The sequence below is a fragment of the Thermothelomyces thermophilus genome, chromosome 7 (genome assembly GCF_000226095.1).
Source record: "Thermothelomyces thermophilus ATCC 42464 chromosome 7, complete sequence".
Taxonomy (NCBI): Eukaryota; Fungi; Ascomycota; class Sordariomycetes; order Sordariales; family Chaetomiaceae; genus Thermothelomyces; species Thermothelomyces thermophilus.
Genome location: NC_016478.1, coordinates 1,115,934 through 1,142,964, shown reverse-complemented (window position 1 = coordinate 1,142,964; position 27,031 = coordinate 1,115,934). Strand labels below are relative to the sequence as shown.

The window sequence follows — 27,031 nt, the reverse complement described above, 5'->3', positions numbered from 1 at the left end:
CAACAACAACCACCACCAATCCCTCCTCCACCTCCACCTCATCCACCAGCCGCTCCCGCCCCAAGCACCATCGCCGCGGCCCCTACAACTCCTTCTCCTCGTCCGGTACCCGTCGCAGCGCCAAACAGAGGGATGGCATCCCGCACAGGACGGGGAGTAGCCGGAGCATTACGCGGCCCGACACGGCCGATAGCACCGCGACCGGAGTGGGCGGTCTTTCAAGGGCCGGCTCGCGGCCTCCGTCATCGTGGGAGGAGGGAGAGGGCGGGGCGGCCGAGCCCGGAAAACGAGGCGGCGGCAGCAGCAGCAGCAGCAGCAGCAGCGGTGGTGCCGACGGTCGCCAAGAGGACGTCAGCATCGTGGGGAGGATGGCAAGCCTGCGCCGCGGCCGTCGTGCAGTCGAGGGTGCCGGGGCGGCGCGGCAGGCGTGGGGGGTGCGCGGAGACGGGAATGGGGAGGGCGAGGAGGAACGATGGGGTCATCATGGTGGCGGCGACGAGGCGGCGGCCGGAGATATCGACCTCGAGGCGTGGCCGCGGGGCATCATCAAGACGGTCAGCGTCGAGGTGGTGGAGGAGGTGAACGAGGAGTATGTCGCCGCTACTGCTGCTGCTGCTGCTGCTGCTGCTGCTGCTTCTGCTTCTGCTGTAGCGACGGCGGATGGAAAAGGGAAGGCTAATAATAATGGTGTTGTTGCGGACGATGAGGCGAGGGCGGTGCCTCGGAGCAGCAGCGCCAGCGCCAGCGCCAGCACCGACATCGACACCAGCACCAGCACTGGCAGCAAGGGTGTGGGGAGGAACAGCGTGGTGATCGTGCCCGGGATGGTGGCTGCAGGGAGACAGCCGAGAGCCGCGGGAGCAGGCGGTGTTGACATCGCGAATCGGGGGAGCGGCGGCAGTGGGATCGAGCAGGATTGGGAGGCAATGTTCCGGGCTGGGCCGCCGAGGTGACGGGTCATGATTTCTCGTTTTCTTTTTGGTCTTTGTCTTTTGGTACCATGCTTGGTACGCCGCATCAAAGCTGGTACGTACTCGTTGTCTGGTCTGGTGCTTTGTTTCGTTTTTGAGATCCTTCATTCCTTTAGACGGGCTGGTTGCTTTTCTGGTCATGTTGCGCGAGGCGTTCGTGGCAAGAGTTTCTTTCACACAATCTCGGCATCTGGAGAGGCAAGGATACCACTTGGCGTTGGAAGAGATACAAATCGAAAAAAAAGGGTTGGCGGGGCTCTGGTCACTCGTTTGTGACTCCGAAGAGATCGATTAGATGTGCTTTGTTAAGGGAAACTGATGCTGTGATAGATCGACCGACTTCATAATTCAATTACTACCCCAAGGCCTGTGGTTCAACTTGTGTACGTGAGTCAACCTTTTTCACTCAAGGTTGTTTCTGATGGACCGACAATATCCTCGGGTAGGATGGATGACAGACACACGGAGCCCAGAGAGGGCGAGGATGGAGAAATAACTCCCTCTATTCATGCTGCCGCAGTTCCGTTCCTGATGAATCTGGTCTGCCATCTCTATATATAATACATACATCATATGCCAAGACACCCACATTATATATATTTATCATACAAGTCCGACCCGCCCCGCCTCGCCCGATGCTGATGCCACAATATGGTCGACCACGTTTGTTTGGTAATGCTATTGTACACGGTGTTGGGAGCGAAAAGGAACATACTCGCTTCGAGCCTCCTCCCCTCCCCTCCTTCCTCCTTAGTTACGGACATGCTCCAACCTCCAACCTCCAGCCTCCAGCCTCCGACTCCGCACCCAGCCGCCCGGGGACCCGGACCCCCTTTTTTTATTTGTTATTATTATTCAGCAGACTGCTCAGAAAGTCAATCATGAACTGCTCGTCGGCCTCGTTCAGGGTCCAGCGGGCCTTGAGGGCGTCGTAGACGTCGAGGACGCGCTGGCGGGTGGAGCAGCGGGCGAAGGCGCGGAGGGCCCAGACGGCGAGCCAGGTCTTGATCTCGATGCCGGCGGCGCCGGCGTCGACGGCGTCCAGCAGGGCGTTCCAGATGCCCGTCAGGCGGCGCTCGCTCCAGGGGGAACGCGGGTAGCCGCCGTGGTGGGCGAAGGCCTTGAAGAGGGCGAGGAAGATGGCGTGGTGGAGCGGGATGCGGAAGAGCTTCATCTCGTCGAGGAAGGCGGCCGTCTTGGCCAGGTCGCCCCGCTTGACGCCGTAGTGGTTGACCAGGATCCGGAAGGTCTGCAGGTCCGGCGAGAGGGGCGCCATGCGCTGCAGCGCCGCGCGGGAGGCCGGGTGGCGCCGGGCGATCTTGGCGAACATGAGGAGGGCCTGGGTGATGGCGCGGTCCGAAGGGGGGGTGCGCACGGGCAGGGGGGTGTTGTCGCCGCCGCCGCCGCCGCCGCCCCCCTCGTCGCTGCTGCTGCTGCTGCTGCTGCCGCTGCTGCTGCCGCTGCTGAGCGTGGCGGCCTTCATGCGTTCGTACAGCCGTTCGGCGGGGGCCTCCTCGCCGGACCGCAGCAGGCCCCCGATCATGGCGTTGAGCACGACCGTGTCGATCATCTCGCCGGCCTTGACCATCTCCCGGTAGGCGGCGCGCATGCCGCCCGTCTCGTGCTTGAGGCCGAAGAAGTGGATCAGGCTGGTGTAGTGGTAGCGGTTGTAGTAGTGGCCGCGCGACTCCATCTCGCGGTAGATCATCTCGGCGAGGGTAAAGTTGCCGGCCTTGCAGGCGACGTCGAAGAGGATGTTGAAGGTGACGTTGGTGGCCTTGATGCCAGCCTCGACCTCCATCTCGCGCCACAGCTTCAGGGCCGTCTCGACCTCGGTCTCGGTCACGGTGCCGACGTACTTGCTGGCAAAGGCGATGGCGCAGTTCCACTCGGCCGTGGTCAACGGGATCCCCGTGTTCTTGACGTCGGCAATGACCTCAAAGTAGCGCAGCATCGACCGGGTGTCGCGCTCGTCGGGCTGGCCGAGGGCGCGCAGCAGCTGGTGGCGGAAGCGGGCGTGGATGTAGAGCATGCGCGGCTCGGGGAGGCGCCGGTAGATCTCGTAGATGTGGTCGAGGTCGACCTTGTGCGGGCTCCGGAGGCGGTTGAGCACGGCGAAGCGGAGCTCCCAGAGGATCTTCTGCTCCTCTTCGCCGGCCTCGATCACCTGTTCGAGGGTGGGATATTCAAAGTCCTCGGCCGTGCGGGCGAATGAAAATTTTGGCACGTCCGGCTGAGCGTAGCCGCGCATGTAAGGGTCGCGGAGGTACTGGAGGTAGTCCTCGACAGCGCCGATCTCTTCGTCATCGTAGGGGTCGACGAGGGCGAGTAGCTCCTTTTGAGTGTAGCTCGGGCGTCTCTTCAGTTTGGCAGGCGGCGACTGGGGTTGTGGAGGGTCGGCCTTGTTGTTGTTGTTGTTGTTGTTGTTGTTGTCGTTGTCATCGTCCAGCTCCAGATCTGGAGACGTTTCGGCGGCGGCGGCCGTGTGGTTGGCACGAGTAGTAGTAGAAGTAGTAGTAGTAGCAGTAGCCTCAGGTATTATGGAGGGCCTGGGAAGGCTGCCAAGGGGGGTGGTTGTCGAGACTCGGGGCGTCGAAGGGTTCAGGCCGGAGCGGTGCTGTGGCGCCAATGATCTGGAGCTGGAGGCCAGAAAGGTGATGGGCCGTCGCCAGGCCGTGCAACAACCGCCGCGGAAGCCCTGCACAGGCCCTCCACCGAGGCTATGAGCGGAAGTTGGAAGGGATGCGGCGGCGGCGGACCGATTCGACGACAGCGACGGGCGGTGCAAGAAGAGGATCGCGCCGCATATCGACCCGTCAATTCGGCTGGAGACTCTCATGAGCTGTGGTCCAACATGGTGATTTGCCCGTCAGCCCAGCCTCTCGCCGCGGGGTATCGCAAATTTCAGATGCGCGGTTCGGAGGTGTTGGGGAAAAGAGGGCGTCGTTGGCGTCGTTGGCGTCGTTGTATCCCGGGGGCCCGAAACCGATCTCGATACGGATGAGAAAAAGTTAAGTCCCAGGCCGCGGGAGCTTATCGCGGCCATGGGGCGCCGAATGGAGCATCTGGAAGAGCAGGGGTCGGTTGTGGGCCCGTCAAGGCCTGGTGGGGTAGTAAGTGGACGTGCATAAAAATATTTCTGTAGTGCTTGGTTGATCGGTGTGGGACAAAGTTTTGGCCGGCACTGCTTCGACTTTCCTTACAACAGTGTACGGTGCACGAAATCCATTACCTCAGTGACCCAGAGGCCCGGCCCCACACCGAACGCGGCCCGAGCTGGGAAATTTTGGGAGCGCGCGATGGAAGAAGCCGCAGCTCCACATTTGCGAAGTTGCGATCTTGACCGGCCAAACGACATCTAACCAACCGCACCTCGAACGACGCTTCTAGTTGGCCCCTTTGCGAAGAGGACGGCACCGGGTAGAAGCGGCCCGATACCGATGGTGCCGCCATAGATCGATATAGTTCCCGGTCGAGTTCAATCGGGGCCCTCCGAACGCTCCCCTCGTCGAACTCTCGATCACGCCGCAAACCACTCCTTCGAGGTTCACAGCATATCGACACAAAAGTCGGAGAGAGAGAGATAGAGAGAGAGAGAGAGAGCCCAATTCGAGAAAAGAACAGAAAAAAACAACCCCAAAAAAAAACTCAAAGCCGGAAACAATGGTTCGCGGCCGCCAATTCCGCGCGGCGCGCGTCCTCGAGACCGCCGAGGCACAACTGTCCAGCTCCATCGTCAGCAGCAAGCCCAACGTCGCCGCGCCGTGGGTCCGCGCCCTGCGGTACATCCCGCCGGCCGAGGTCCTCACGCGGCCCTACCCGATCCAGCACACCGAGCCCAAGGACCGCGGGCGGGCCCTGCACCGCCCCCGCAACCTGTTCCGGCCGACCCGCATCGTGCACCCGGAGGACGAGCTCCGGGCGGACTTCTACCGCGACCACCCCTGGGAGCTGGCCCGCCCCAAGCTGGTGCTCGAGCTCGACGGCAAGGACGCGCGGTACCGCGACTGGAGCAAGGGCCTGCGCCAGCCCGGCATGGTCCTGAGTGGTGAGAGGTAAGAGAGCTCTAGAAATATGAAGGAGCGGAAGGGGGGGAGGGAGAGGAAGAGAAAGAAACAGGGAGACAGGGAGAGAGAGAGAGAGAGAGAGAGATCGTCTGCTAACTGACAAAACAGCGTCGTCCAGCGCCAGCTCTGGCTGATGGAGAACCGGGGCCTGTCCAAGGCGCGCGCGTACGACATTGCGCGCAAGGAGTTCTACAAGCTGCGGCAGATGGAGCAGATTGAGCGCAGGATAGCCGTCGAGGAGGCCCGCATGTACGGCGCCTACTTTGGCAAGACCGACCTGCAGGTTGGCATGGAGCTTGAGGACGCCGCGTACGAGAACTGGAAGAAGTGGGCCACCGAGGAGATCGCCAAGCTCGAGGCCGAGCGGACCGCCGCCTACAACAACGTCGTCGATGCTCCCGAGGAGAAGAGCCTGTTGGATGACGACGCGGACCTGTAACGCAACGGAGCTTTGGGGAGGAAGGGGTTTTGGGGGAAGGAAAGGGAGGGTGGAAGCCGCCTGGGCTACCAGGATGCCCGTGTATACCTGTATAAAAAATGTTCATGATAGGCAACAATAGACGCTTGTACAGTCCACAGTTGCAGACAGCTGGCCTATTCAGCTGTCTCGTACTCATCACTAAGCGCCAGCAGTTGTGAGGTCGTGCTGGGACTCTGAGAATGTATAACCAGCCAGTGGATCGCAGCAAGAGTGCAACGAGCCTCTCTAATTGAGGCCTTGAAAACTCGAATGAAAACAAAACCTTTTTGGAGTGCAGGCGGTCGCCTGAGCCTTCTTGACCCCTTTCCTGGCCACTGAGGTACCCTCCCCCTGAAGAGCTAAAATCAAGACGAGACTCCCTTGATCCTTATCTCCTAGACGCCGCAGGCTTGGTTTCTCCTCGCCAGACTAGTCCCATTTATCATGCACTTCTGGCTGCTGCATTCCCTCCTCATCCGCAACCCTCTCGGCCTGTTTTCCCGATCCTTCGCCATGCTCCTCCCCGGTGCTCGGCGGCGGCCGCAGCCCCAGGCGGTCCAGGACCGACTCCATCGGGGGCCACTCGACGGGGGGCTGCTAGCCCGGGGGCGCGAGGGGGGCGGCGACGCGGCCGACGTAGACGGCGCCCGGGGTGCGGCGGGCGAGGTCCTCGTGCTGGACGCAGAACATGTCGGCGATGCCGGTCCGGCGGAAGAGGCGGCCGGTCAGGCTGAGCGAGCGGGAGCGGGCCCACGACTCGACGTACACCATCTTAAGGCGACCCTCGGGTACGAGGTAGAAGAGCTTGAGCAGGTGGGCGACCAGGCAGACGACGAATCCCGTGGCGGGTCCATTGGTGACGACGACGTGCGGGTACTTGAACTGGGCGCCGTGGCGGGAGGCCGGGCGGCAGTCGGGCTCGCGCGTGAGCGCGTTGACGGCGTGGATGGCCGTGCTGAGGCAGCTGAGCGGCGCCGTCCACAGCGGCTGGTGCACGCGCCGGGCGCGCGGGACCCGAAAAGCGTCGACGGTGCCGGCGCGCGGGTCGCCGGGGGGCAAGCAGCGGCGGATGAGGCACTCGAGCTTGATGAGGCGGTCGAGCGAGTCTTGGTCGCCGGTGGTGACGAGGTAGCGCCGGTGGGCATTGGCCTGGGGCACGAACTTGCGCTTGATGGTCTCGAGCATCTCGGAGGTGTGGCCGCCCGAGCCGAGTATGTAGAGGAAGTAGACGGCGGGGAGGCCGGCCGTGTTGGGGGTCGATGGGTCCCGGCGGCTGATCCAGCGCCTACCCGTCTCCGGGCGCGGATGGGCGCGGCGAAGGGAGACGTGCCGCCACTGGGGGAGGGGGAGGGGGAGGAAAGTTGAGTGAGACAAGTGTTTTTTTTTCCCGGAGTTGGGACGGGGATGGGGGGGCCAGACTCACAATCACAAAGCCGACAAAGACGTTGACGATGGCGACGATCCACGACCAGGACAGAAGGAAGAAGCCCGCCGTCGAGAGAATGGTGATGCCGATGAGACCGATATAGACAAATAGGGCAAAGCGGTCGGGACCAATGTCCGCGACCAGTTCCCGGATGAACTCTTCCATCTCGGTTTCGGCGTTCGAACTCGAGTCTGAACCTTTCCGGTTCGAGGATTGCGCTCTGATGCTAGGATCGACTGCCGCAGCCTGGAGAGACTCTTTTGGCCTGGCCTTGTCGTCGGGATTGTTGTTAGGAGATGAAAGCTCACCACGTTCCTGGCCGTCTGCAGTGCCATGTTGTTTCGAGTCCATCGCATCGTCGCCTGTGCTCTGATGCGGGGCCATCTGTGCCGAGATGTGATGTTGCCGACTAAGCGGCGAGCATGTAAGCCGCGGGCGGCTGATGTACTGGATGGTGCTGATCAAGCCGCACAGCCTGCCAACTCACGACTTAATGTTGAGATGGAAACCCCGTATCAAGCGGGTCGGCTCAGGGGTAGGTGAGCAGGAGCCAGCCACCAAACAAAGCAAACAAACCAAGAGCCACTCCTCAGCAACGTGCTGAGACCACCAAGGACCAAACAAGGATAAAATCAGGAATAAAGTACCTCAAAAATGCGAACGATTAAAATAATGATATCGAAAGCGACCCAAGTGAAGCAGGATGGATCACCACCGGCTTGTTGTTTCTCCTGAACCGCGCTGCGAGACTGAAATGCAGGGATCTGAGAGGCCTATCGCCAGTTAATAATTGAACAATGAATTGAAACACAGTTTGGGACGGCTCACTCTTGATCGTGTGTGTGCAAATTAGAGACAAGAGTCTGTTCACCGGAATGCTCGCCAAAAATTGAGGCGAAATGCGCACGCTCTACGGCCCGTTCAACACCGAATTCCAGATATCGCAGGCCGGGGCACTAGGCTCGACCAGACAATCAATTGGCTTGTGGCTTCGAGGAACCGGAATGTGCCAATCACGTTTTGATCTGATCGAGACTAGGACCAAAGACCAGAGACAAAATCCCTACGTCAAACCCGTATTTTGAAAAAGAAAGGGAAAGAAAGAAGGAAAGACAGACGGTGTGATTGATGAGGTCGAGATTGGTATGTGTATGTACATGATGTGACTGGAGATGCTCACAGCCCGCGATGCCCTTTCTGCTCAATTGCCAGGTGGTAGTTACCTAACTATTTCCCACTTACACAGGCCCTGTCTTTCCCGATTTGCCAAGCAGACCCGGGCTGTTGCGCAGCGCTCCTGGCCAAAGCGGCTTTGTGAGATCACCTGCCCCAGGGGCTCCAACCAATTGGGGTGCTGTGCACCTTGAGGTGCAACACACCATGCGCTGAAAAACACGACCGCCCGGCAGAATCTTTGCCTAGCAATTCCCGTCACCAGCGCGGCAACAACGACGAGACAGCGACAACAATCAGCAGGCGCTAGTACGACCACGGGCCCCCTCAACCCCCCCCTCAATCCCCCCTCCCTTACCTACAAAAAGTATTATTGTTACGTGCGCCGTCGTGCAGCAGGTCTGCAATGCTCGCACCCTCGGCAGCACCAGCAAGAAGATGCCGCGACTCTATCGCAACCGCTACCTGACGTGCTTCTACTGCGGCCGCAAGACCTCGACTCGCTACGATGGCAAGACGCGCCGCTTCGACTGTCCCTTTTGCGATGCCACAAACTACCTTGACGAGGTATGTCGGTCGCGATTTGGCCCGGCCCAGCCCGGCCTCGCCCGGCCTCGATAAGATCAGCAGCATTGACCCCGCAGGTAAACAGAACGGCGACATCACCGACCCGCCCGTCGCGACCGAGACCGAGTCCACCCCGCGCCAGTTCGCCGCCGCCCGCCCCTTCTCCCCGCCCTCGAGTCCGCCGGCCAGCGACGTCATCTTCTGCGACACCTGCCTCAAGAACCAGCATCTGCTAAACGCGTCCCTAGCCCAGTACCTCCCCGACCCAGACGACCCGGACTACGCCGAGCGCGAGAAGGGCCTCTACCGCTTCCGCAGGAATCAGGAACGTCTCTACCCCCAGATATGCGAGCAGTGCGAGCCCAAGGTGCGCCAGCGCCTCGAGAAGGCCCAGTACACGGCCAAGACGGACCTCCTGCGGCGCATGCTCGACCGCAGCGCCAGCGCCAGGAGCCGCGTCACTACCCGGGGCTGGCCTGAGCGGTTTGATGCCGCGGGCAGGTGGCTGTGGATCGCTGGGTTCGTCCTGCAACTGGGCTGGCATGCCGTCGTGGTCCACAGCCTGCTTTCGCAGTACCTGATCTGGTCCGAGGCGGACGATGCCCAGTTTACCTTCAGGTTGCTGAGGATATGCGGGCCCCTGGTGGGAAGTCTCCCGTCCGACGAGCGGCTGCTCGGATGGAGCAGTCTTGCGACCATCCTAGGCGTCTGGTGGAACCCCCGCTTTTCCCAGGTCTATAGGGGCTTCAACAGACACATCAACGGAGTGTCGAAATGGTACTGCTTTCAGGCTATGGCCGTCGGCCTGCGTGTTTGCCTGCGGAGGATAGACGGTCTGACGACACCCGACCCGGCGCAGCTGAGCACACAGACAGCCGCGCACGCTCTCGCGCTGACATTTGCCTTGCTGGTAAGCATTGCCCCCCGGGGTTTCTTCCCCCATCAGCAAACCAAATCACCATGAGACATTGCTGACCTCCCCTCACCAGATCCTGACTCTCGCGCCGCGCTGCATCCGCATCAACATGGCACCCCTCTTCGGCACCCCTCATACCACCCAAAATCCGCTCCGTGACGACCCCCCCGAGCCCTCCTCCACCACCTCCCGACACGACGAGACAAAGACCATAGCCGACCTCCTCGACGAGATCTCCCGCTCTCCGGTCTCGCCCACCCCACCCTCTCCGACACCAACCGACGCCTCCTCTCCCTCCCTCCCCCGGCGCCGCGCCAACGCCCTGCCGATGGGCCACAACCACACGCAGGCCGCGCAGAACCTGACCGCCTCCCTCCGAGAGATTGACAATCTCCACCTCAACCTCTCCCCGCGCCGCCAACCGGCCGCGAGCGCGTGGGGCGCAGGACGCCCTTATTCTTCCTTCTCACGCTCGTCACCCCCTCGCTCGGCACCGGATCAGGGAGAAGAGGAGATGGACTGGTCTCCCACCCCCTCGTCCGCGGTCGCCGCCGCCGCCGCCACCACCACCACCCCAACGACGCAGCCGCCCAGGTCCAAGTACCGCGCCTTCAACACCCAGGGTGGCCAGCGCGCCAACCAGCCCTTCGGCTCCGCCCCGACCTCGGACGAGAAGGCCGCCTCCAAGCCCTTCTGGTACCGCGTGCCCCCCGCCCCGACGACCCCGGCGCAGCGCGTCTTCAACCCGCCCAACCAGCCCCGCTTGCGCCCCAGCCCGGTCGAGGCCACGACGCCGACTCCCTCGTTCCGCTTCGGGCAGCAGAGGGACTCCTTCGCGGGCGGTGGGAGCGGGAATAAGAAGGGACTCGGCTTTTCGTCTTTTTCGTCATCGTTGTCTTCTGCTGCTGGTGCTGCTGGTGATGGTGGTAATGGTGCTGCCAGGGATAACGATGCAGAAGTCGACGGGAGCTGGGGGGAGGAGCAACAGCAACAGCAACAGCAACAGCAGCAGCAGCGGCGGCAGCAGCAAGACGTGACGTTTGCCGAGCCGCGCTTCTTCGCCGAGATGCTCGGCCGGGCTCCCGGCGTGGTGAGCGAGGAAAGGAAGAACGACCCGCGCAACGAGCTGTCGGGCCTGTTTGGCGAGTCGTTCAAGCTGACCGAGGAGGAGAAAAAGAGGCGGGGGTGGTGGCCTCGGTTTGGGCGCGGCGGGAAGCAGGGGAAGAAGGAATAATTTTTTTTTCTCTAGGTGATCGTTGGACCGAACTGTGTTATTTTCGTTCGGTTTTTTTTGTTTTCTGGCATGGCAGGCGGCCTGATGCTTTTTCTTTTCTCTCTCTCTCTATACTCATTTTACGGTTACCGGTGCTCGGCGGTTTCCCTTTCTTCATGGGGCATGGTTGGGGTCTCTTGTTTTCGGGTTCGGGTGGTGTTTGGATTGCATTGCATTGCATATTGTTGTATGTACAGCACATACATGGGACGGCGGGTCGTTTGGGTAGAGAGAGAGAGAGAGAGAGAGAGAGAGAGAGAGAGAGAGAGAGAGAGAGAGAGAGAGAGAGAGGCAGCGTCGCGCAAGACCACCACCATTGGCACCAAGGAGCATGCTCTCTTGTTGTCTATTTCTATCATCATGATGCAACGGTTATTCAGACGCCTGCTGTTCCTCGCATCATCTCGAGCGATAAACCGCACAATGGAAACCTGGAGCGAAACGATTGCCCTCCACCACTTGTGACCGTCCATGCCGTCCATCACCAACCCTCATCCCGAGCCAAGTCCAGTCAGTCTCTTTGTCTCTCCTCATAATTGTAACTCTACGCAACTCCCTCTTTCATCAGAGCCCGTCACCGCCAACGGCCGGGTTGAGGCCGAGTTTGAGGCGGAAGGGCCAGATTGACGCTACGGTTGTGGCGGCAGTGGTAAATGCGCAGGCTGGCTGGACTTGGTCTCTTTCCGCCTCCGGGTACCAGATGGGTTGCAGACCGGACCGCATGACTCGATGGGGTGTGAGGGTCGCTTCGCTCGCTGCCACTTCCGGGCTCCGACCGAGGGAGGGGTATTCCTAAGTGTGATGATGGACGCGCCCGGGCGGCTGACCAGGGGAAAAAAATAATCAATCTTCCCTCGCCAGTATTAACATGACTTTCCAAAGTAGTCCGGTACCAGCCCCCAGGAGCATATATATATATATATATGCGGACCAAATCAAGGGAGGCATGCCGACTTCTATCACACACACGCCACAAGACTGACATCAACACACCCCGATAATCCTCTTCCCGTTTCTTCGTTATCATATCATGGGCTCGTTAACAAACGTAGGTAGGCATAGATCGATCACTTGATCTTGCTCATGATGGTCTCGGGACCCCTGACGACATCCATCTGGGCGGCCCTGGCCTTGACGGCATTGAGCATGCTCCGCTCAAAGTCGTCGCGGGAGCGGAGCACGGCCTCGACCCAGCTGATCTGCAGGTCCCAGTAGGCGGTCTTGAAGGCGGCGAAGGTGTCCGGGACGGCGTCCTTCTCGACCGAGAGCAGCTGCAGGAACGGCTCGGTGACGCGCCAGGTCTCCTTGATGGAGTTGGCCACGGCCGGGTTGGGCAGGCTGTTGAAGAAGTCGAAGGCGGTCTTGAGGTCGTCGAAGATCTTGTCCTGGAACTGGTCGACGCGGCGGAACTTGGCGCCCTTGTTGCGCACCGACGACAGGTAGCGGATCAGCAGCTCGTCGGCGAAGATCTCGATGAAGATGTCGACGAGCGAGTGGTGCAGCACCTGGCGGTAGTCGCCGACGTACTCGTCAAAGGTGGCCACCATGCGGGCCATGGCGGTGCTGGTGTACCAGCGCGGGGTGAAGAAGTCGGGCATGACGGTCTTGAAGTCGACGGCGAAGACGAGCTGGGCGAACTTTGTGATGCACCAGGTGCTGAGGTCGAGGTAGCCGTCGCGCAGGGCGGCCACCTCGGCCTCGGCGCGGTCCATGTACTGGGGCGTCACCAGGGCGCCGAACTTCCTCTTGAAGTCGGACAGGTAGGCGAGCCGGCCCTCGTCCTCGTTGTCGTCGATGCACGCGATCTGGTCGTTGGCGGTCGCCACGAGCCAGTCCTGCAGCGGCTGGAATCCCTCCAGGTCGCCGGCCTTGTCCGTCTCGTAGCGGGCCGCCTCGTCCTCGAGCATCTTCTGCCACGACTGCTGCCGCTGGCGCAGCCGCTGGAACATGGCGTCCACGACGCCCTCGGCCACGTCGGCGCGCTTCGAGTTGGCGGCGGCGTCGAGCTGGCCGCGCAGCATGCGCCAGAGGTCGACCAGGTTCTTGGTCCGGAAGTAGCCGTACTCGTCCTGGTCGAGGTTGCCGCCCTCGACGTTGCGGTCGGCAAAGTCCTTCTTCTCCTGCGCCCAGATGCGGCCGATCCACTCGTCGAGGAACTTGATGATGAGGGCGCGGAAGTCGCGCACGAGCTCGGTCTCGCGGTTGTCGATGACGTGCGGCGTCAGCTCCTCCTGCTTGAAGCCGAGCTTGTTCATCTTGCGGTAGTACTTCTCGGGCCAGCCGACGATCTCGAGCGTGTGGGCCGAGCTGGTGTCGGGGTCGTCGATGATGCCGACGAGGAAGTCGTGCATCATGCGGTGGTAGATGTCGGTCCACGTCTTGAAGATCTTCCACTTCTTGGGCATCAGCTGCACCATGCCCAGCCTGACCGTGTTGAGGTCGTTGAAGTACCACTTCAGGCTCTTCTCGAGCTCGGACGGGTCGTTCATGAACCGCTCCCTGGCCTGCTCGAACTGGCCCTCGCCGATCTTGCGGATGCACTCGAGGAACTTGTCCTTGTATCCGCGCACCGTCTTGGCGCCGTCGGTGATGCTCTGGAACCGGGCGGCCATCTCCCTGTGGTCCTTGAGCGCCTCCTGCAGCGCGAGGACCCTCTGGTCGCTCTTCTCCTCGGCCTCGATGACGAGGGCGAAGCGGACGACCAGGCTCGTGTTGTCGGCGACGACGAGGTTAATCAGGCTCCGGCCGATGAGGCTGATGTGCTCGTCGAACCACTCGATGACCTGGTCGAGGCGCTCGAAGTAGTCCTCGAGGGTGGACTGCAGGCCCGGGTCGTCGGCGCGCTTGATCTGGTCCATGGCGTCGTCGCGGATGTTGCGCAGCTGCGTCAGCTCGTAGTGGACGGGCAGCAGGTTCGGCATGTTCTCGGCGTCCTCGTCGTTCTGGCGCAGCATCTCCTGGATGGCGTCGAGGCGGTCGTCGAAGGTCTCGAGGTTGCGGCGCATGGCCTCGACGGCGCCAAAGTTGCGGTGGGCCTGCGAGACGAGGTTGATGGTTGCGAAGTCGGTGATCATGTTCTGCGACTCGGAGCAGATCTTGTCGATCTTGATCATCTCGTCCTTGATCTGCTGCACCGTCTTCTGGCCGTCCGTCAGGCCGTTCATGCCGGCCTGGGCCGTCTCGAGCTGCTCGCGAAGGCCGGCGCGCAGCTGCGAGTCGACGGCGGCCTTCTTGCGCCCGAACTCGGCCTTGAGCCCCGCGATCTTGTCGAGGTCGTCCGGGTGCCGGAGCAGCTCCGACAGCTTGACCGGCGGCACGTCCATGCTGCGTGGTTGCTCTTGTGTGTGTGTGTCTCAGACCATCTCGGGGCCTGCGTTTGGTGCGTCTTCCGCAGGAAGAGCTGTCGAGTTGTGGGGGGCAGCGATCAAGTGTGAGAGCAGTGTGCGAATTCGTGTGCGAATTGTGTACTGTACTGTATGAGTCGCCGCGCCTGCCAGAAGCTGCCAATAATGAGTGAGTGGTTGTGCACTGCGGTGGCTGTTGGAGTCCGTGCGTGCCCAACCTCTGCTGCTGTGCTGCAGGTGAACTGCTGTGCAGTGCTTGATGACTCGGACCCCCACATCAGCTCTGAGCTCGAGGGCGAGATCCGAGGCTGCAATGCGATAAGTCACTCGGTTACGCGAGGCACTTTAGTTATGTGATAGAGGAATCTCAAGAGCCCAACAGCCAGACCTTGGTTTTAGGAGTCCCGGGGCCTTGGTAAATTCTCCTCCACACAATGGCAAATCTTTGAAGGCTCAGGTGATTAACGAATGCTCTGTACAAAGTCGAGTTACCACTCCTGCTACATCACCAACATTCTCTCCTCCTCCAAGACATATGGTCGACCCAACGTGCTGGATGTACCGTAGCAACTCAAGGAAATATTTGTCTTTTGATGTCTACTCTATCGAGCCCGTATGATGTACAGACGTAGCCGCCCTCTGCCACAGAGCATCACCCAACACCCCATAGCCCTCCTAATCGAAACACCCGTCTCAAGGCGGTTGGTTTACTTGGCGGGGTGGTAGGTCTGCCAGACTGTATCACCATTCGTGTCAGCATTCTCTCCATTCTGAGCCCATTCGTACCATCCCTCTCCTCTCTGCAGCACCCTCCCGGCTCTCTCCCGATCATCATCACCAAACCCTCATCACCCACGCATTAAGCAACGCAACGACAACAGCACCCTTCTACCGCCCGACCCGCCACCCACCGCACTCCAATGCGAGAGCAGCAGAGTGAAATGAAGAGACGCCGAAAAAAACACACGAGAAGAGACACAAAAAAGCTTACCGGCAATGCCAAAGGGCAGCCCGAACCCGGTGGCCATGAAGGTCCAGTACCAGAACGCGAATCCCTTCTTGCGCGGGTTGAACGGCAGGTTGGATAGCGGGCCCTCGGGGTAGTGGTAGGGCGACGAGAGGCGGGCGCGCGTCGTCGTGAAGGCGCGGCGGGCCACGAGCTGGTTGGCCGCGGCGCTGGCGGCGCCGGAGGTGCGGAGGGTCGCGCGGGCGAGCATCTATAATATTTTTTTTCTTGTTCAGCATCGGAGGGAAGACATCACATCAGTTCTCAGGCGGCAGCACAAGGCAGGTATGGGAGGGGCGCCGGGTTCTCGGCGTCGGTGCGGGTTTTAAGATTCCGGCGGAAGGGAAGCACGGCTGACGACGACTCAATTGGTCGTGGAGGACGCTACGGAATTCGTACCTTGATTGAGTGAGTGGAGTTTGGGGGTGGTTGTGTTGGTCGTTCAACCGGGACGAGTGCTGGTGGTTTGAGTTGAAATCGGGAGCTTGCTTTCGGCTTGTGACGCTAGCGATCCGGAAAGTTGACGCTCGGATTGGGAGCTCGGCCCAGGTGGTGTGACTTTCTGCGCTGCTGAGGGATTGACCCGCCGAAATGGCAGGGCAAACTCTTGGCGGGCTCTTCCCGGGTTGATGGTGGAGGGTTAGGGTTGAAAGAATCAAGGCTTCCCCTCGAGGGCGCTCATTAGAAAGGTTCACAGCCTAATTATAGTTATTAAACTCCTGCAATGGATCATTACTGGAGACGTAGTGTACACGCATCCTTCAAGCCGTTTGAAGTGTGAGCCTTGGGTCGTGACTGTTGTGCCTTGGTCACTTGACCGCTTCATACATTACATTATGTACGATAATAAGGAGGGGATGTACTGTACCGTACGTATGTGATGGCTATCCGGACTTTGAAGCAAAATTGCGCTGCCTATCTGGCAATAGAACATCTTACAAATCATTCTCAAATTACCAAGTCTATTATTACTTTGTGTACCAGATGGGTTATCTCCCAGCTTCGAGGCTCAACAGACGCCTTCTATTTCAGCGTCACCAACTCCTCCGCGCTCGTCGGGTGGATGGCCACACAGTTGTCAAAGTCAGCCTTGGTAGCCCCCATCTTGACGGCAACGCCGAAGCCCTGCAGAATCTCGCCGCTGCCGAGACCCATGATGTGCAGACCGACCACCTTCTCCTCCGGGCCGACGCAGACGAGCTTGTACGCCGTAGGGGCCTTCTCCTCGGGATCCATCATGGCGTAGTACAGGGCGGTGAAATTGGTCTTGTAGACCTTGACGTTCTCACGCCCGTACTTCTCGATCGCCTCCGGCTCCGTCAGGCCGATCGCGCCAACCTCGGGGTGCGCAAAGACAACAGAGGGGATGTTCGTGTAGTCGAGCTTTGCTGTCCTGAACTGCTCCGGGCCAAAGAGGCGCGCAGCGAGCCTCCGGCCCGCCGCGATGGCCACCGGCGTGAGCTCCCACCGGCCCGTCACGTCGCCGAGCGCATAGATGCCGTCGACCGTTGTGTTTTGGTATTCGTCCACGACCACGTGGCCCTTCTCGTCGACCTTGACGCCAGCGGACTCCAATCCGAGGCCCGCCGTCGCGGGGGTGCGCCCGATGGCCCAGATGAGGTGGTCAACGTCGGAAACGACGCCCTCGTCGTCCCCCTCCTTGTAGTGGATCGTGAGCTTGCCCGTCTTCTCGTCCTTCTCCACCTTCTTGGCCTGGCTTCGCTTATGCACCTTGACTCCGAGGCGCTCGTACTCCTTGGTCACACCCTCCTGGATCATGGGATCAAAGTGCCGCAGGAAGGTGTCGTAACGGATGAACAGGTGTGTCTCGACGCCGAGCGCGTTGAACATGCCCGCAAACTCGACGGCAATGTACCCGGCGCCGACGAGGGCCACCTTCTTTGGCAGCGTGTCGATGTCGAAGAAGCCGTCGCTGTTGGTGCCATATTCGGCCCCGGGGATCTGAGGCGGGATGGTCGGGTTCCCGCCCACGGCGATGAGGATCTTCTTGGCATTGACGACGGTCTTGGTGCCATCGTCGAGCGTCACTTCGACCTCGTTGCGCGAGAGAAGCTTGGCCCAGCCGTGCACATATTCGACCTTGTCGTTGGCCAGGTTGCGCTCGTAGATGCCGTTTAGTCGCAGGACGTAGGCGTCGCGCTTCTGCTTGAATGTGGTCCAGTCAAAGGGGGCGGTTTCTTGCACGTTGAAGCCGTACGACTTGGCGTCGTGAAGCGCCTCGGCGATCGCGGCGGCGTTGAAGGTGACCTTCTTGGGAACGCAACTGGCCAAGTTGTTAGTTAGCACTCCGGGGGGGCCGCGGTACATCCATACAGAGCTACCTCCTAGCTGAGGTACGCCGTACTTACCCCACGTTGACGCATGTCCCTCCTAGCCGCTTGCCCTCAATGACCATGGCCTTGGCCCCGTATCTCGCGCTGGCTGCACGAGCGGCGCCGAGACCTCCGCTGCCGCCTCCTATGACGAGGAAGTCGGTCTCCTTGGAAATTGGGGCCATGGCGAGCGATGTTTGCGCAAAGTGTCGGGATAATGTCTTGATTCGGCCTGCCGCGGGTATGGACGGAGGTAGAGTGCGTCTGGCCAAGAGCGAAAGAGGTTGCATGGGAGACTTAAATCTTGTCTCTGCGCGAGGCAGAGGGGTATCGCGGGGTGGAGGGGCTATATACCTGCCTTACTACGCAGTAGGTACTTATCAGGCACGGATGTACGGATAGCGTGGGCAGCGTGACAAATTCCACATGCAAACTTGCAGGGAACGGCGCCTTACAATTGCGCAATCCCACGCTAAAGCTTCGGAGTCGCGAACAATTTGGAATTTCAAATCTGATCACCAGAATCGGATGAATCGGCCACCACGGATCGAATGGCAAAACCGGATTGCTCAGTCAGCAGCTATTGGAATCAATTGAACCAAAGGTTAACGAATCGAAAGATCAATCGAGCTTCGGTATGAAGATGGACCCACTTCTCCGAAGTGCGGCCCGGGATTTACCTCCGCTGAAAGGCGGGCTGTTTCGTAAGATGAGTGAGGTCACAAGACATCTTTGATCTGGGCTGGATGTGTCACAGCAGCAGCAAGAAAGAGAGGGGTCCCATATTACCCCGTTACGTAGTGCACCAAACTCACCAGGGGGGTGGGATTGTTTACTTTTGCATTTTCAGGAACAATCGTTGATGTATGCTGCAAGAAACGGCATGGGTTTTGAATATTGAAATTTGATAACACACTACCCATTTTCAGTTTTCTAAGTCTTGCCCTTGATGTGACAAGTCGGCAAAATTCAATTAACACTTTCTGTTTCGCAACTCGGCACTCGCACACCTCCGTAGCAACTGTGTTTCCATTCCTCTATCAACCACTCCGTCGGCCTCTCAGTTCCCTTCTTACTCACCAAACATGGCACCATGACCAACAAACCCCTTCTCGGCGAGACCGCCCTCGTCCTCAGGACCCTCTGCTCCTCCTGCGGTCTTCCCAAGACCGGGCCCAAGCGCGTCCTTGTCCAGCGCCTGCGCCGAGCTGCCAGGCAATTTCAGCCCATTCCGCCCGAGGCCCGCATCCTCAGCATCGACCTCGGGCTCAAGAACTTTGCCTATGCCCTCCTCAGCCCAGCCGCACCATCGAAGAGGAAACAGCCCGCGGGGGGGTCTAGCATTGACACCCCCTTGAACTCCCCAGTCCACCTCCACGCCTGGAATCGCCTAGACCTAACCCTCCGCTCACACACTCAGAGCACCCCAAACAACACCCGACGCCAACCCATCGCAAGGGGAGAAGGGAAGGAAGTGGGGGCAACAGCAGCAGCAGCAGCAGCAGCAGCAGCAGAAGAAGAAGAAGAAGAAGAAGAAGAAGAAGAAGCCTACTCCCCAGCCGCGCTGTCGGCCCGCGCCGCGCACCTGGTCAGGACGCGCCTGCTCCCGCTGCGGCCGACGCACGTGCTGATCGAGCGCCAGCGGTTCCGCACGGGCGGGGCCGCCGCCATCTTCGAGTGGACGCTGCGCGTCAACTCGCTCGAGGCCATGCTGCACGCCGCCTTCGCCGCGCTCCGCGGGGTCCGGGTTCCCGCGCAGCCGGGCGAGGACGATGACGGCAGCGGTGGCGGGGGTGTCGTCTGGAACGGGGTCGTGTGTTCGGTGCTGCCGAGGGCGGTGGCCGGGTTTTTGTTCCCCGCCGGCAGTGATGCCGTGTTGTCCGTGCAGGATGGGGAGAACGTCGGGGGGAAGGAGAAGAAAAAGGCCGTCGGGGCGGGCGCGGCGTATCAGATGCTGAAGCGGGGGAAGGTGGATATGCTGGCGAGGCATCTGAACGACAGACGGTTGATTATCCCGGCCGAGGGGCAGGCCGAGGAGATGGTGCGGTTGTTCATGGCCGGGGCGGAGAAGAGGAGGGAGGGGAAGAGGAGAGGTGGGAGGAGACGAAGGCAAGAAGGGGTGGAGGAGACCGAGCGGAAGGACGCGGAGGCGGAGGAGGAGGTGGTCGCCAAGCTGGATGACTTGTCGGACGCCATGCTGCAGGGTATGGTGTGGCTACAATGGCAGAGCAATCTCGAGGCGCTGATTCGGGAGAGGCCGGCACTGTTTGACAACTAAGGAAGAACCGACGTCGTTATGGCGATTGGGGGTTCTGCGCATTCGGGAGACGCAATCGCAGAGAGAATTCTGGTAGACGAGATGTAGAATTATATTGGGCGCTCCCTGCCCTCTTTCCCCCCCTTGTAAAACAAAAATTAGGGGTATCGGCCTCCCTTTCACAGCACTGCCAGGGCTAGTCGCTATAATAGTAATCATCATACGCGCCCTCCTGTCGTTGGGTGCTCACCCACTCCTCGCTCGCCAGCCCCTTCATCATCCTCCGCTTCAACCCCGGCGCGTCCTTGTGCCAGTCACAAGCGTAGTCACACTCGGGCACCTGTTCCTCCCCAAAATACCGGCAAATCGCCGCGTGCCGGCAAGTATTCGTATCCTCGCAGTACTCGACCAGCCGGCTCAGGCTCTCCAGTCGCGCCTGCTTGTTCTTAGCGCTGCCCGCCCCGCCCGCGCCCGACCCCGGCCCGTCTCTCATCACCATGTTGCACACCCGATCTCTGTCCTCGCGAGCGTAGTACAGGAAGCAGTAACTCGCGTTCCCGTCGCGCCCGGCCCGGCCGGCCTCCTGGTAGTACCCCTCGAAGCTCTTGGGCAGCCGCCAGTGCACGACGAAGCGGACGTTCTCCTTGTCGATGCCCATGCCGAACGCCGTGGTGGCCACGATGATGTCGTACCCGGGCTCGTTGGCGATCCAGCGCGCCAGCGTCTCCTCCTTGACCTCCTTGGGCAGCTTGGCGTGGAAGGGGCGGGCGCCGATCTCGTCGCAGCGGAGGGCGGCCGCGAGCGACTCGCACTCGTCGCGCGAGAGGGTGTATATGATGCCCGGCACGTTCTCGACGCGCTCGCCCGTGGCATCGAGCTCGCGCTTGCGGTCGGCGGCCGCTCGCCGCGAGTAGACGCCCTTGAGCCAGGTGACGAAGTCGTCGTAGCGGTCGTTTGCCTCGTCGCTCGTGAATCGCACCTCGAGGTGGAGGTTCGGGCGGTGGGCGGTCATGGTAAAGTTCCGCAGCCTCTCGGGCGTCTTATCGAGCCCGAGGGTCGACAGAATGTCCCTGCGGACCTGCTCGTTGGCCGTGGCCGTCAGACACATGATGGGCACGTCCGGAAACGTCTCGCGGAACCACGAGAGCCGCTTGAAGTCTCTGCGGAAGTCATGGCCCCATTCCGAGATGCAGTGGGCTTCATCGACGACGATGCGGGCGAGTTCCCTCTGCTCGTGCACAAACTTGAGCCGCTCGCGGAAGCGGTCGAGCGAACAGAGCTCGGGGGTCACGTAGAGGAGGCGAGCACGAGGATGGCCAGTAGCCAGATCCTGGTATATTCGATCCCGCTCCGCCAACGAGATATTGCTGTTTAACGTGCGGGCGTCGACATTGGCTGCGCGAAGGGTCTCGACTTGGTTCATCTGGCGTACATACTCTTGTCAGAATCGGGATGTTTTCCGGGGTGCATGTATATATCCCTGGACTTGGGGCAAACCTACCATCAGACTCAGCAGAGGCGAGATGACGATTGTGACTTGACGTGATCATCAGTATGCTCCCTAACCTGACTGCACAACGTTTCAACGTTTCGAACGAACACATACTGCCCCTGTCTATCACGGCAGGCAGTTGAAAGCACAAACTCTTGCCGAACGAGGTGGCTGCCTGCACAAAGACATCTTTTCCATCGAGGGCGGCGAGGATGATCTCGCGCTGATACGGCCTGGTTATGCACTCGTCAGAATTCTTCCCCCTCCTAACGAAACCGAAAACGGGTCAGCCGGGATAATGGATACCTGAACGCTGTTTTGTTGAATTGCTGCCGGAGGGTGAAGTCAATGTCCTGCAGCGAGTCACTCCTCGCGAGAGGCATTGTCAACGGAGTTTGTTTGGATTTCTGATGCCGCTCCTATACAGCATGGCGTCCTTATTGTCTTCCGAGGAAGCTACTGTTCTTTTTCATGTTTTCGAGCCGCCGTGCCAGTGCCCGAGCGAGTTCCTGACCCGATTTCTGCTCTTTTCTTAAGGTTTTGGCCTCAGGGCAGAAAGAACTGGACTTGAACAGGTCAATGCACAGACGTCCTCTTGCGGCCCTTTTAAGTTGCGGTTGGAATCAGTCTTGTTGTTGTCGGCCCTCCTTGACCTTTTTCAGTACTCGATCTCTGGGAAAGACCAATGAATGACAGGGGCCGCGCACTGCAAGATGGACCAGGAAGAGGGACATGGCTCAGGGTTAGGGATACCTAAGGTAGGTATTATGTCTCTTTTCGTTATCTGCCTTGAAGTTCAAACTGAGTTGTTCCTAAATCGGTGTGACGACTTTCAGCATACATATTTATGGAGTGATTTCTCGGCCATTGGGGATGACACGAGGACTACACTACGGAGTGATACAAGTGCATACGGAGTATGGATGTCCGCCTTGAGATGCAAGTCACAGCAGCGCACAACAGGTGAACCAGTAAAATCACCTCCAGAACCGACGGGACTGTACAGATTCGGAGATCCGGGGTTGCTAATGGACGTCTCGAAGTGAAGAAGCACCCAATCGACGCCAGCGTCTCGAGAACCTTCCACACCCGGTCCGCGTCTGTTTCGTTTCACATGGAGGCTATCGCGTTTTGTGGTCGCGCAGTCCCAGATTTGACGCTCTTCAGGGCCAATCATCGCAGCCCTCTGTGATCTCAATGGCGCGCCTCCTGCTCTGGGGGAGCGTGCCGTCCTCGTCCCTTGCAGCTTTTGCAGCACGCAAGGCGTTTGGCGGACTGGTTAGGTGCACGCCCGTGCTCGAGTCAAAAAGACTCGGCGCGGGCCACAAAAATTGGGGCCCTCGACGTCCCATCTGGGTCTGAGTGCAGGCGAAAGGACCCCTGTCAGTTTAAAACATGCACCCCAAACGGTGCGCGTATGGCGAACCCCCCCTCCCTAGTGTTCGGAGTACGGATTAGTGCATGTTGGGCGTTCTGCGACCTGACATGGGCCCGAGACGGCAACCTAGGAACCCAGGAAGTCAGACAAGACGAAAGCAATTGTTGAACCGCCAGCGCACTGAGAACATCGATCATCGATTCCCATCGACATCACCGCTTTGGACGACGGATTCGAACGCCCCGCTTGCTGTGCCTTTTCCCGGTCGACCTCGTCTTCACCGCCTAGGTTCTCTCCTAGTGTAGGAAGCCCCCCTTGTCCTCCCGACCGCAAGGAGGCTGGTCTCGCCATGAACCCATCCGACCGGCTGTCACCACTTCGCCCACCGGCCTGAAAAAAAAAATCCATTATCCCGACCGTTTAGTTTCGGGGCATTGCGAAAGAGAGGCACTGTCAGATCACGAACTTTCAAGGTCTCGCTACTGCTCGCCTCAATCCCGTTGGGCCGAGGACCAAAAGGACATTGCTTTGGGGGGGACCATTCCGCCCGGACTCGATGGACTTCCCCCGGGGACTGCCCGACAATCCGGCACAGGCCCGTCGGGCTCGTGCGGCCGCAGAGCTTGCGAATCCAACACCCCCCCCTCCGGTTCCCAGTCTTCGAGATGTGCCCTCATCCTCAAATCTTTCGGCAGGGCAGCCCATCTCTCCCAGCCAGGTGCTTGCGCTGGCCCGGGAGGCGATGCGGGCTGCCCATGAGAACGAGGCCAAGGCGGCCGAGGCTAGCGGGGTCAGCAACACTCTGAAGCCCGGCCTTACCATCGACCTGAGCAGGAAAAAGATACAAACGTTGCCGGAGGAGATTGTCGATGTGATCAAGGATGAATTGGAACGGTAGGAACCCCCTACTCGGTCTCTCCCCGTACTCGGTCTCTCCCCGTACTCGGTCTCTCCCCGTACTCGGTCTCTCCCCGTACTCGGTCTCTCCCCGTACTCGGTCTCTCCCCGAAGGGTTTTTTTTTTTTTTTTGTTTTGTATTCTGACAATGCGCCGAAACAGGCTCGCGCTGTCGCACAACTACCTCCAGACCCTTCCTGCGAGATTCTCCGAGTGTACCTCGTTGCGTTACCTCAACGTCAGGCAGAACAGGATAAAAGAATTTCCCCTGGCAGTAAGTAGCACCAGCTGGCTGCGGCTCTGGAAGACTCGGCGCTAACTGAGCCATTTCTAGCTCTGCGATCTCAAATCGCTCGAGATCCTGGATCTCGGCCGAAACCTGTTGCAAGTTCTGCCGCCCGAAATCGTCAAGCTGTCGTCCCTCAAGGTACTCTCGATACCGAAAAACAAAATTACGCATCTCCCACATTGCATGGCCGACATGCCGTCGCTCTCGGTGGTTAAGTTGGAAGGAAACCCGCTGCAATATCCGCCGCCCGAAGTCCTACAGGTGCAAGGGGGAGGTGGCCAGGGCGAGGGCTCCGGAAAAGAGGGCGAGCTGACAGAGGTCGCTGCGGTCATCAAGAAGTTTCTCAAGCAGGAAGCGAGTGGGCGGGCAGAGTCACCAGGCGACGGTGCGTCCGAAGGCGCCGAAACACCACGACCAACGATCAAGAGGGTGTTTAGCGGCAGGTTCCCGATCAAGGTCAACGGCAGCGATGTCCCCGACCTCCGGTCGCCGGCGCTCCCGCGGCCGCCGCCAATCCCGACTCGCTCTCATTACCGTGGGCTTTCGCAGCACAACACGGCACATCGCAGGCCCGGAGTCATGCCGTTGATAATCGGCAACCCGAACGAGCGGCTGCGCAGCAACTCGGAAACCATCATACAGACATCGAGCCGAGAGCGGTCTGAGAGCAGGTCACGGCGCATGGGCATGGTGACCAAGAGGTCGGAGCTTAGCACGCTGGAGGAGACCGAGGTCAACAACCGGTTCAGCCATTACCGCGGGCTCAGTCACGGCTCGGCAATGCAGGGCAACGGCACGTCCACGCAAGTCAGCAGCCCGAACATGGGCAGCCCGGCCGAGCCGGCGTTGCAGCGGCCCGTCTACATCCGAAGGCTGTCGGTTCTGCCCGAGAGGCGGCGCGAGTCTAAGGTGTTCGACCCGGTCTTGGAAGCTGCCAAGGGCATTCTCTACTCGATATTTCAGATTCATCCCATGATCCAGACACTGGTCGGCCTGACCAACGACGACGCTTCTCGCAGGTCGAATCTCGAGATTGTGGTGTACAACACGGCGGCCCATGTCGAGCAGCTGGAGTACGAGATCCAACGGCACGACCAGGCAGACGAAGGACTTGGCCAGAAGGAAAACGAAAACGTCCAGCGAGCCTGCCTCACGCTCATCAACGCCTATACGCACGTCTGTTCGTTGCTGATGAGCAACGTCGACCTGTTTCTGGACAACGGTGACCCACGATACATCCGGACCCTGTTGACGCAGCTCTACAATAGCATTATGGAGCTGCGGGTGACGTGTACGCGAGCTGCCCCGGAAGGGAACCATCGGCCCACTCCTTCGTTCAGTCGGCTGGATCCCGGAGAGACGATCAAGCCTCATTCTCGCGAGCCCTCGGTCACGCCTACTGCCGACCGAATGCTGAATCGGTCTCGGAATGGCGCCTTTGTTTACAACCCGAGTAACCTACGTGTTGCTACAGACGTCTCGATGCCCTACGTCAACGGCTCTGGCAGGTCGGCGATGGCGGGCGCTGCCACGCCGAGATCGGGTGAGTCCTTTGCGTCCACGAGCACGACTGGCATCCGAAATTTGTCGGCAGACTTCACCGAGGAGGACCGCATGTTTGAGAGGATATTCCTCTCCCTCCAGAAGACGACGGATCTGGTCATGCAGGTCCTGCCCACATTGAACACTCAGTTCGCGTCCTCGATGCGGAGCTGCGCCGCGCAGCGCGCCCCGGACCACCGGATCCAGTCTTGGAAGAAGGTGATCTCCAAGTGCAGCACGTCGATCCAGCAAACCGAGGTCCTCAAGGCCCGGCTGTCCTCGATCAAGCTCAAAGAACCGGGAATCCGGACGCAGCCGTCTTTCTGGCGCCTCTGCAACAGCTTCATCGACTCGTGGTACGTGCTGATCAAGAACATCAAGCAGCTGCAGAACGACGTCCAGCTGCCCGTCGACACCAAGGCCCGCCTGCGGCCCATCCAGACGAGCATGAAGGACACGTGCGACCTGATGATGTCCTCCCCCTGGGCCTACCTCCTGCGCCAGCCGGGGCCAGAGCCCATACTGTCCCCATATGGCGGCCAGATCACCACCACCCCGGTGCAAATGCATATGCCCATGACGCCGCAGAGCGCGGCCCTGGGCCCCGCCGTGCAGGCCACCGTGCCCTCCACGCCGCAGAGCGCCTCCTTCACGATGGCGTTCTCGGGGGTGTTTGACCGCGGCCGCTCCGATACGCTGCTCTCGTCCACGGGTGGCGAGGGCCGCGGCGGCTTCGGCGGCGGCTTCGGCGGCGGCTTCGGCGGCGGCGGTGGTGGCAGCGGGTTTGGGAGCGCCCTGCCGTCGCGGAGCGGGACCATGAACTCGAGCTCGACGGCCAGCCTGACCGCGTCGAGCGTGAACTCGATGAGCAGCGTCGGGTCGTCGCACGACGGCGTCGTCACGCCGAGCTCGGCGCTGAGTCCGGGAGGCGGACCCCTGGGGCCGCTACCATTTCGGTTGAACGGGGGCGGGAATATGAAGGTCGGAGGGTTCTAAGGAAGGGAGGCAACTCTTTCCTCCCCCACCCCCCCTTTTTTTTTCCCTTTCTCCAGCCGCCTTCCCAATGGGTGGAATGGCTTGTGAGATGTGATGATACCGGTGGATGGGATGGGGATGGGTTGGACTGGGAAGTGATTTTCATTTTTTGGAATATGTTGGCTGAAATACTCCTGCGCGAGGGGTTTTCGTACCAGCGCTTTCTCTCTCAAAAGTGGTGCATGGCGTCGGGGCATATGGCGTCGGGGCATGGGGGGTTTTGGCTGCATGGGATGGATATCCGTAATGTCTTTGCTAGGTTGGATGCATAGTTGGCTGGGCTGGGCTGCAATGGGAAGCATATTAGTGATTTTGTGTGTTGATTAAACAGCCCGTGATGGCTTGTACTACTGTCAGTAGAAGCGCATGTGTCCTGAACAATGTGGAAGCGCCTGATGAGGGCAAGTTGATTCTTACACAAAGTATCAATATGGGCTTGGACTTCAGAAACGGCCGCCTGAGAGCCGCGCACCACCAACTCGTCACATGGTTGGTCGTGTGTTGATGCAACTATGGATTGCGGATTACACACCCCGCATTAACCCGTTACTCGTACAGTAATCCGTACATATATTGGCTCTCCCCCGCCATCTTGCAGAGGGCAC

General features: G+C 60.0%; 10 protein-coding genes across 10 annotated transcripts; 4 read left to right on the top strand and 6 right to left on the bottom strand.

The window, feature by feature from the left end:
- Nucleotides 1-1,685: 1,685 nt before the first annotated feature.
- Nucleotides 1,686-4,054, bottom strand: MYCTH_2311680 (uncharacterized protein). Its single transcript, XM_003666684.1, has one exon. It carries the CDS (start codon nucleotides 3,808-3,810, stop codon nucleotides 1,810-1,812), a length of 2,001 nt encoding a protein of 666 aa, XP_003666732.1. The 5' UTR covers nucleotides 3,811-4,054; the 3' UTR covers nucleotides 1,686-1,809.
- Nucleotides 4,055-4,600: 546 nt separating this feature from the next.
- On the top strand, nucleotides 4,601-5,799 carry MYCTH_2311679 (uncharacterized protein). Its single transcript, XM_003666683.1, has 2 exons — nucleotides 4,601-5,026; nucleotides 5,147-5,799. The coding sequence occupies exons 1-2, from the start codon at nucleotides 4,635-4,637 to the stop codon at nucleotides 5,475-5,477; spliced, it is 723 nt and encodes a 240-aa protein (XP_003666731.1). The 5' UTR covers nucleotides 4,601-4,634; the 3' UTR covers nucleotides 5,478-5,799.
- A 76-nt stretch (nucleotides 5,800-5,875) lies between these two features.
- Nucleotides 5,876-7,693, bottom strand: MYCTH_2311677 (glycosyltransferase family 1 protein). The gene is made up of 3 exons (XM_003666682.1): nucleotides 7,572-7,693; nucleotides 6,922-7,333; nucleotides 5,876-6,833 (listed from the first exon to the last, which is right to left on the bottom strand). The coding sequence occupies exons 2-3, from the start codon at nucleotides 7,087-7,089 to the stop codon at nucleotides 6,096-6,098; spliced, it is 906 nt and encodes a 301-aa protein (XP_003666730.1). The 5' UTR covers nucleotides 7,090-7,333; nucleotides 7,572-7,693; the 3' UTR covers nucleotides 5,876-6,095.
- An 842-nt stretch (nucleotides 7,694-8,535) lies between these two features.
- MYCTH_2031268 (uncharacterized protein) lies at nucleotides 8,536-10,766 on the top strand (the record flags this gene model as incomplete). Its single annotated transcript, XM_003666681.1, has 5 exons — nucleotides 8,536-8,664; nucleotides 8,750-9,574; nucleotides 9,654-10,117; nucleotides 10,175-10,497; nucleotides 10,612-10,766. Coding segments are annotated over 5 exons (1,896 nt in total), but the record flags the coding sequence as incomplete, so codon positions are not given.
- Nucleotides 10,767-11,748: 982 nt separating this feature from the next.
- Nucleotides 11,749-14,376, bottom strand: MYCTH_2311673 (uncharacterized protein). The gene has a single exon (XM_003666680.1). The coding sequence runs from the start codon at nucleotides 14,174-14,176 to the stop codon at nucleotides 11,921-11,923; it is 2,256 nt and encodes a 751-aa protein (XP_003666728.1). The 5' UTR covers nucleotides 14,177-14,376; the 3' UTR covers nucleotides 11,749-11,920.
- Nucleotides 14,377-14,563: 187 nt separating this feature from the next.
- MYCTH_2316497 (uncharacterized protein) lies at nucleotides 14,564-15,693 on the bottom strand. Its single transcript, XM_003666679.1, has 3 exons — nucleotides 15,603-15,693; nucleotides 15,189-15,414; nucleotides 14,564-14,933 (listed from the first exon to the last, which is right to left on the bottom strand). The coding sequence occupies exons 2-3, from the start codon at nucleotides 15,412-15,414 to the stop codon at nucleotides 14,905-14,907; spliced, it is 255 nt and encodes an 84-aa protein (XP_003666727.1). The 5' UTR covers nucleotides 15,603-15,693; the 3' UTR covers nucleotides 14,564-14,904.
- A 454-nt stretch (nucleotides 15,694-16,147) lies between these two features.
- MYCTH_2084531 (uncharacterized protein) lies at nucleotides 16,148-17,861 on the bottom strand. Its single transcript, XM_003666678.1, has 2 exons — nucleotides 17,573-17,861; nucleotides 16,148-17,487 (listed from the first exon to the last, which is right to left on the bottom strand). The coding sequence occupies exons 1-2, from the start codon at nucleotides 17,824-17,826 to the stop codon at nucleotides 16,227-16,229; spliced, it is 1,515 nt and encodes a 504-aa protein (XP_003666726.1). The 5' UTR covers nucleotides 17,827-17,861; the 3' UTR covers nucleotides 16,148-16,226.
- A 505-nt stretch (nucleotides 17,862-18,366) lies between these two features.
- MYCTH_2311667 (uncharacterized protein) lies at nucleotides 18,367-19,902 on the top strand. Its single transcript, XM_003666677.1, has one exon. It carries the CDS (start codon nucleotides 18,630-18,632, stop codon nucleotides 19,812-19,814), a length of 1,185 nt encoding a protein of 394 aa, XP_003666725.1. The 5' UTR covers nucleotides 18,367-18,629; the 3' UTR covers nucleotides 19,815-19,902.
- Nucleotides 19,903-19,989: 87 nt separating this feature from the next.
- MYCTH_2072733 (uncharacterized protein) lies at nucleotides 19,990-21,668 on the bottom strand (the record flags this gene model as incomplete). The annotated part of the gene is made up of 4 exons (XM_003666676.1): nucleotides 19,990-21,216; nucleotides 21,295-21,329; nucleotides 21,400-21,518; nucleotides 21,592-21,668. 4 exons carry the CDS (start codon nucleotides 21,666-21,668, stop codon nucleotides 19,990-19,992), a joined length of 1,458 nt encoding a protein of 485 aa, XP_003666724.1.
- A 1,102-nt stretch (nucleotides 21,669-22,770) lies between these two features.
- MYCTH_2311665 (uncharacterized protein) lies at nucleotides 22,771-26,747 on the top strand. The gene is made up of 3 exons (XM_003666675.1): nucleotides 22,771-23,557; nucleotides 23,723-23,834; nucleotides 23,895-26,747. Exons 1-3 carry the CDS (start codon nucleotides 23,220-23,222, stop codon nucleotides 26,385-26,387), a joined length of 2,943 nt encoding a protein of 980 aa, XP_003666723.1. The 5' UTR covers nucleotides 22,771-23,219; the 3' UTR covers nucleotides 26,388-26,747.
- Nucleotides 26,748-27,031: the final 284 nt, after the last annotated feature.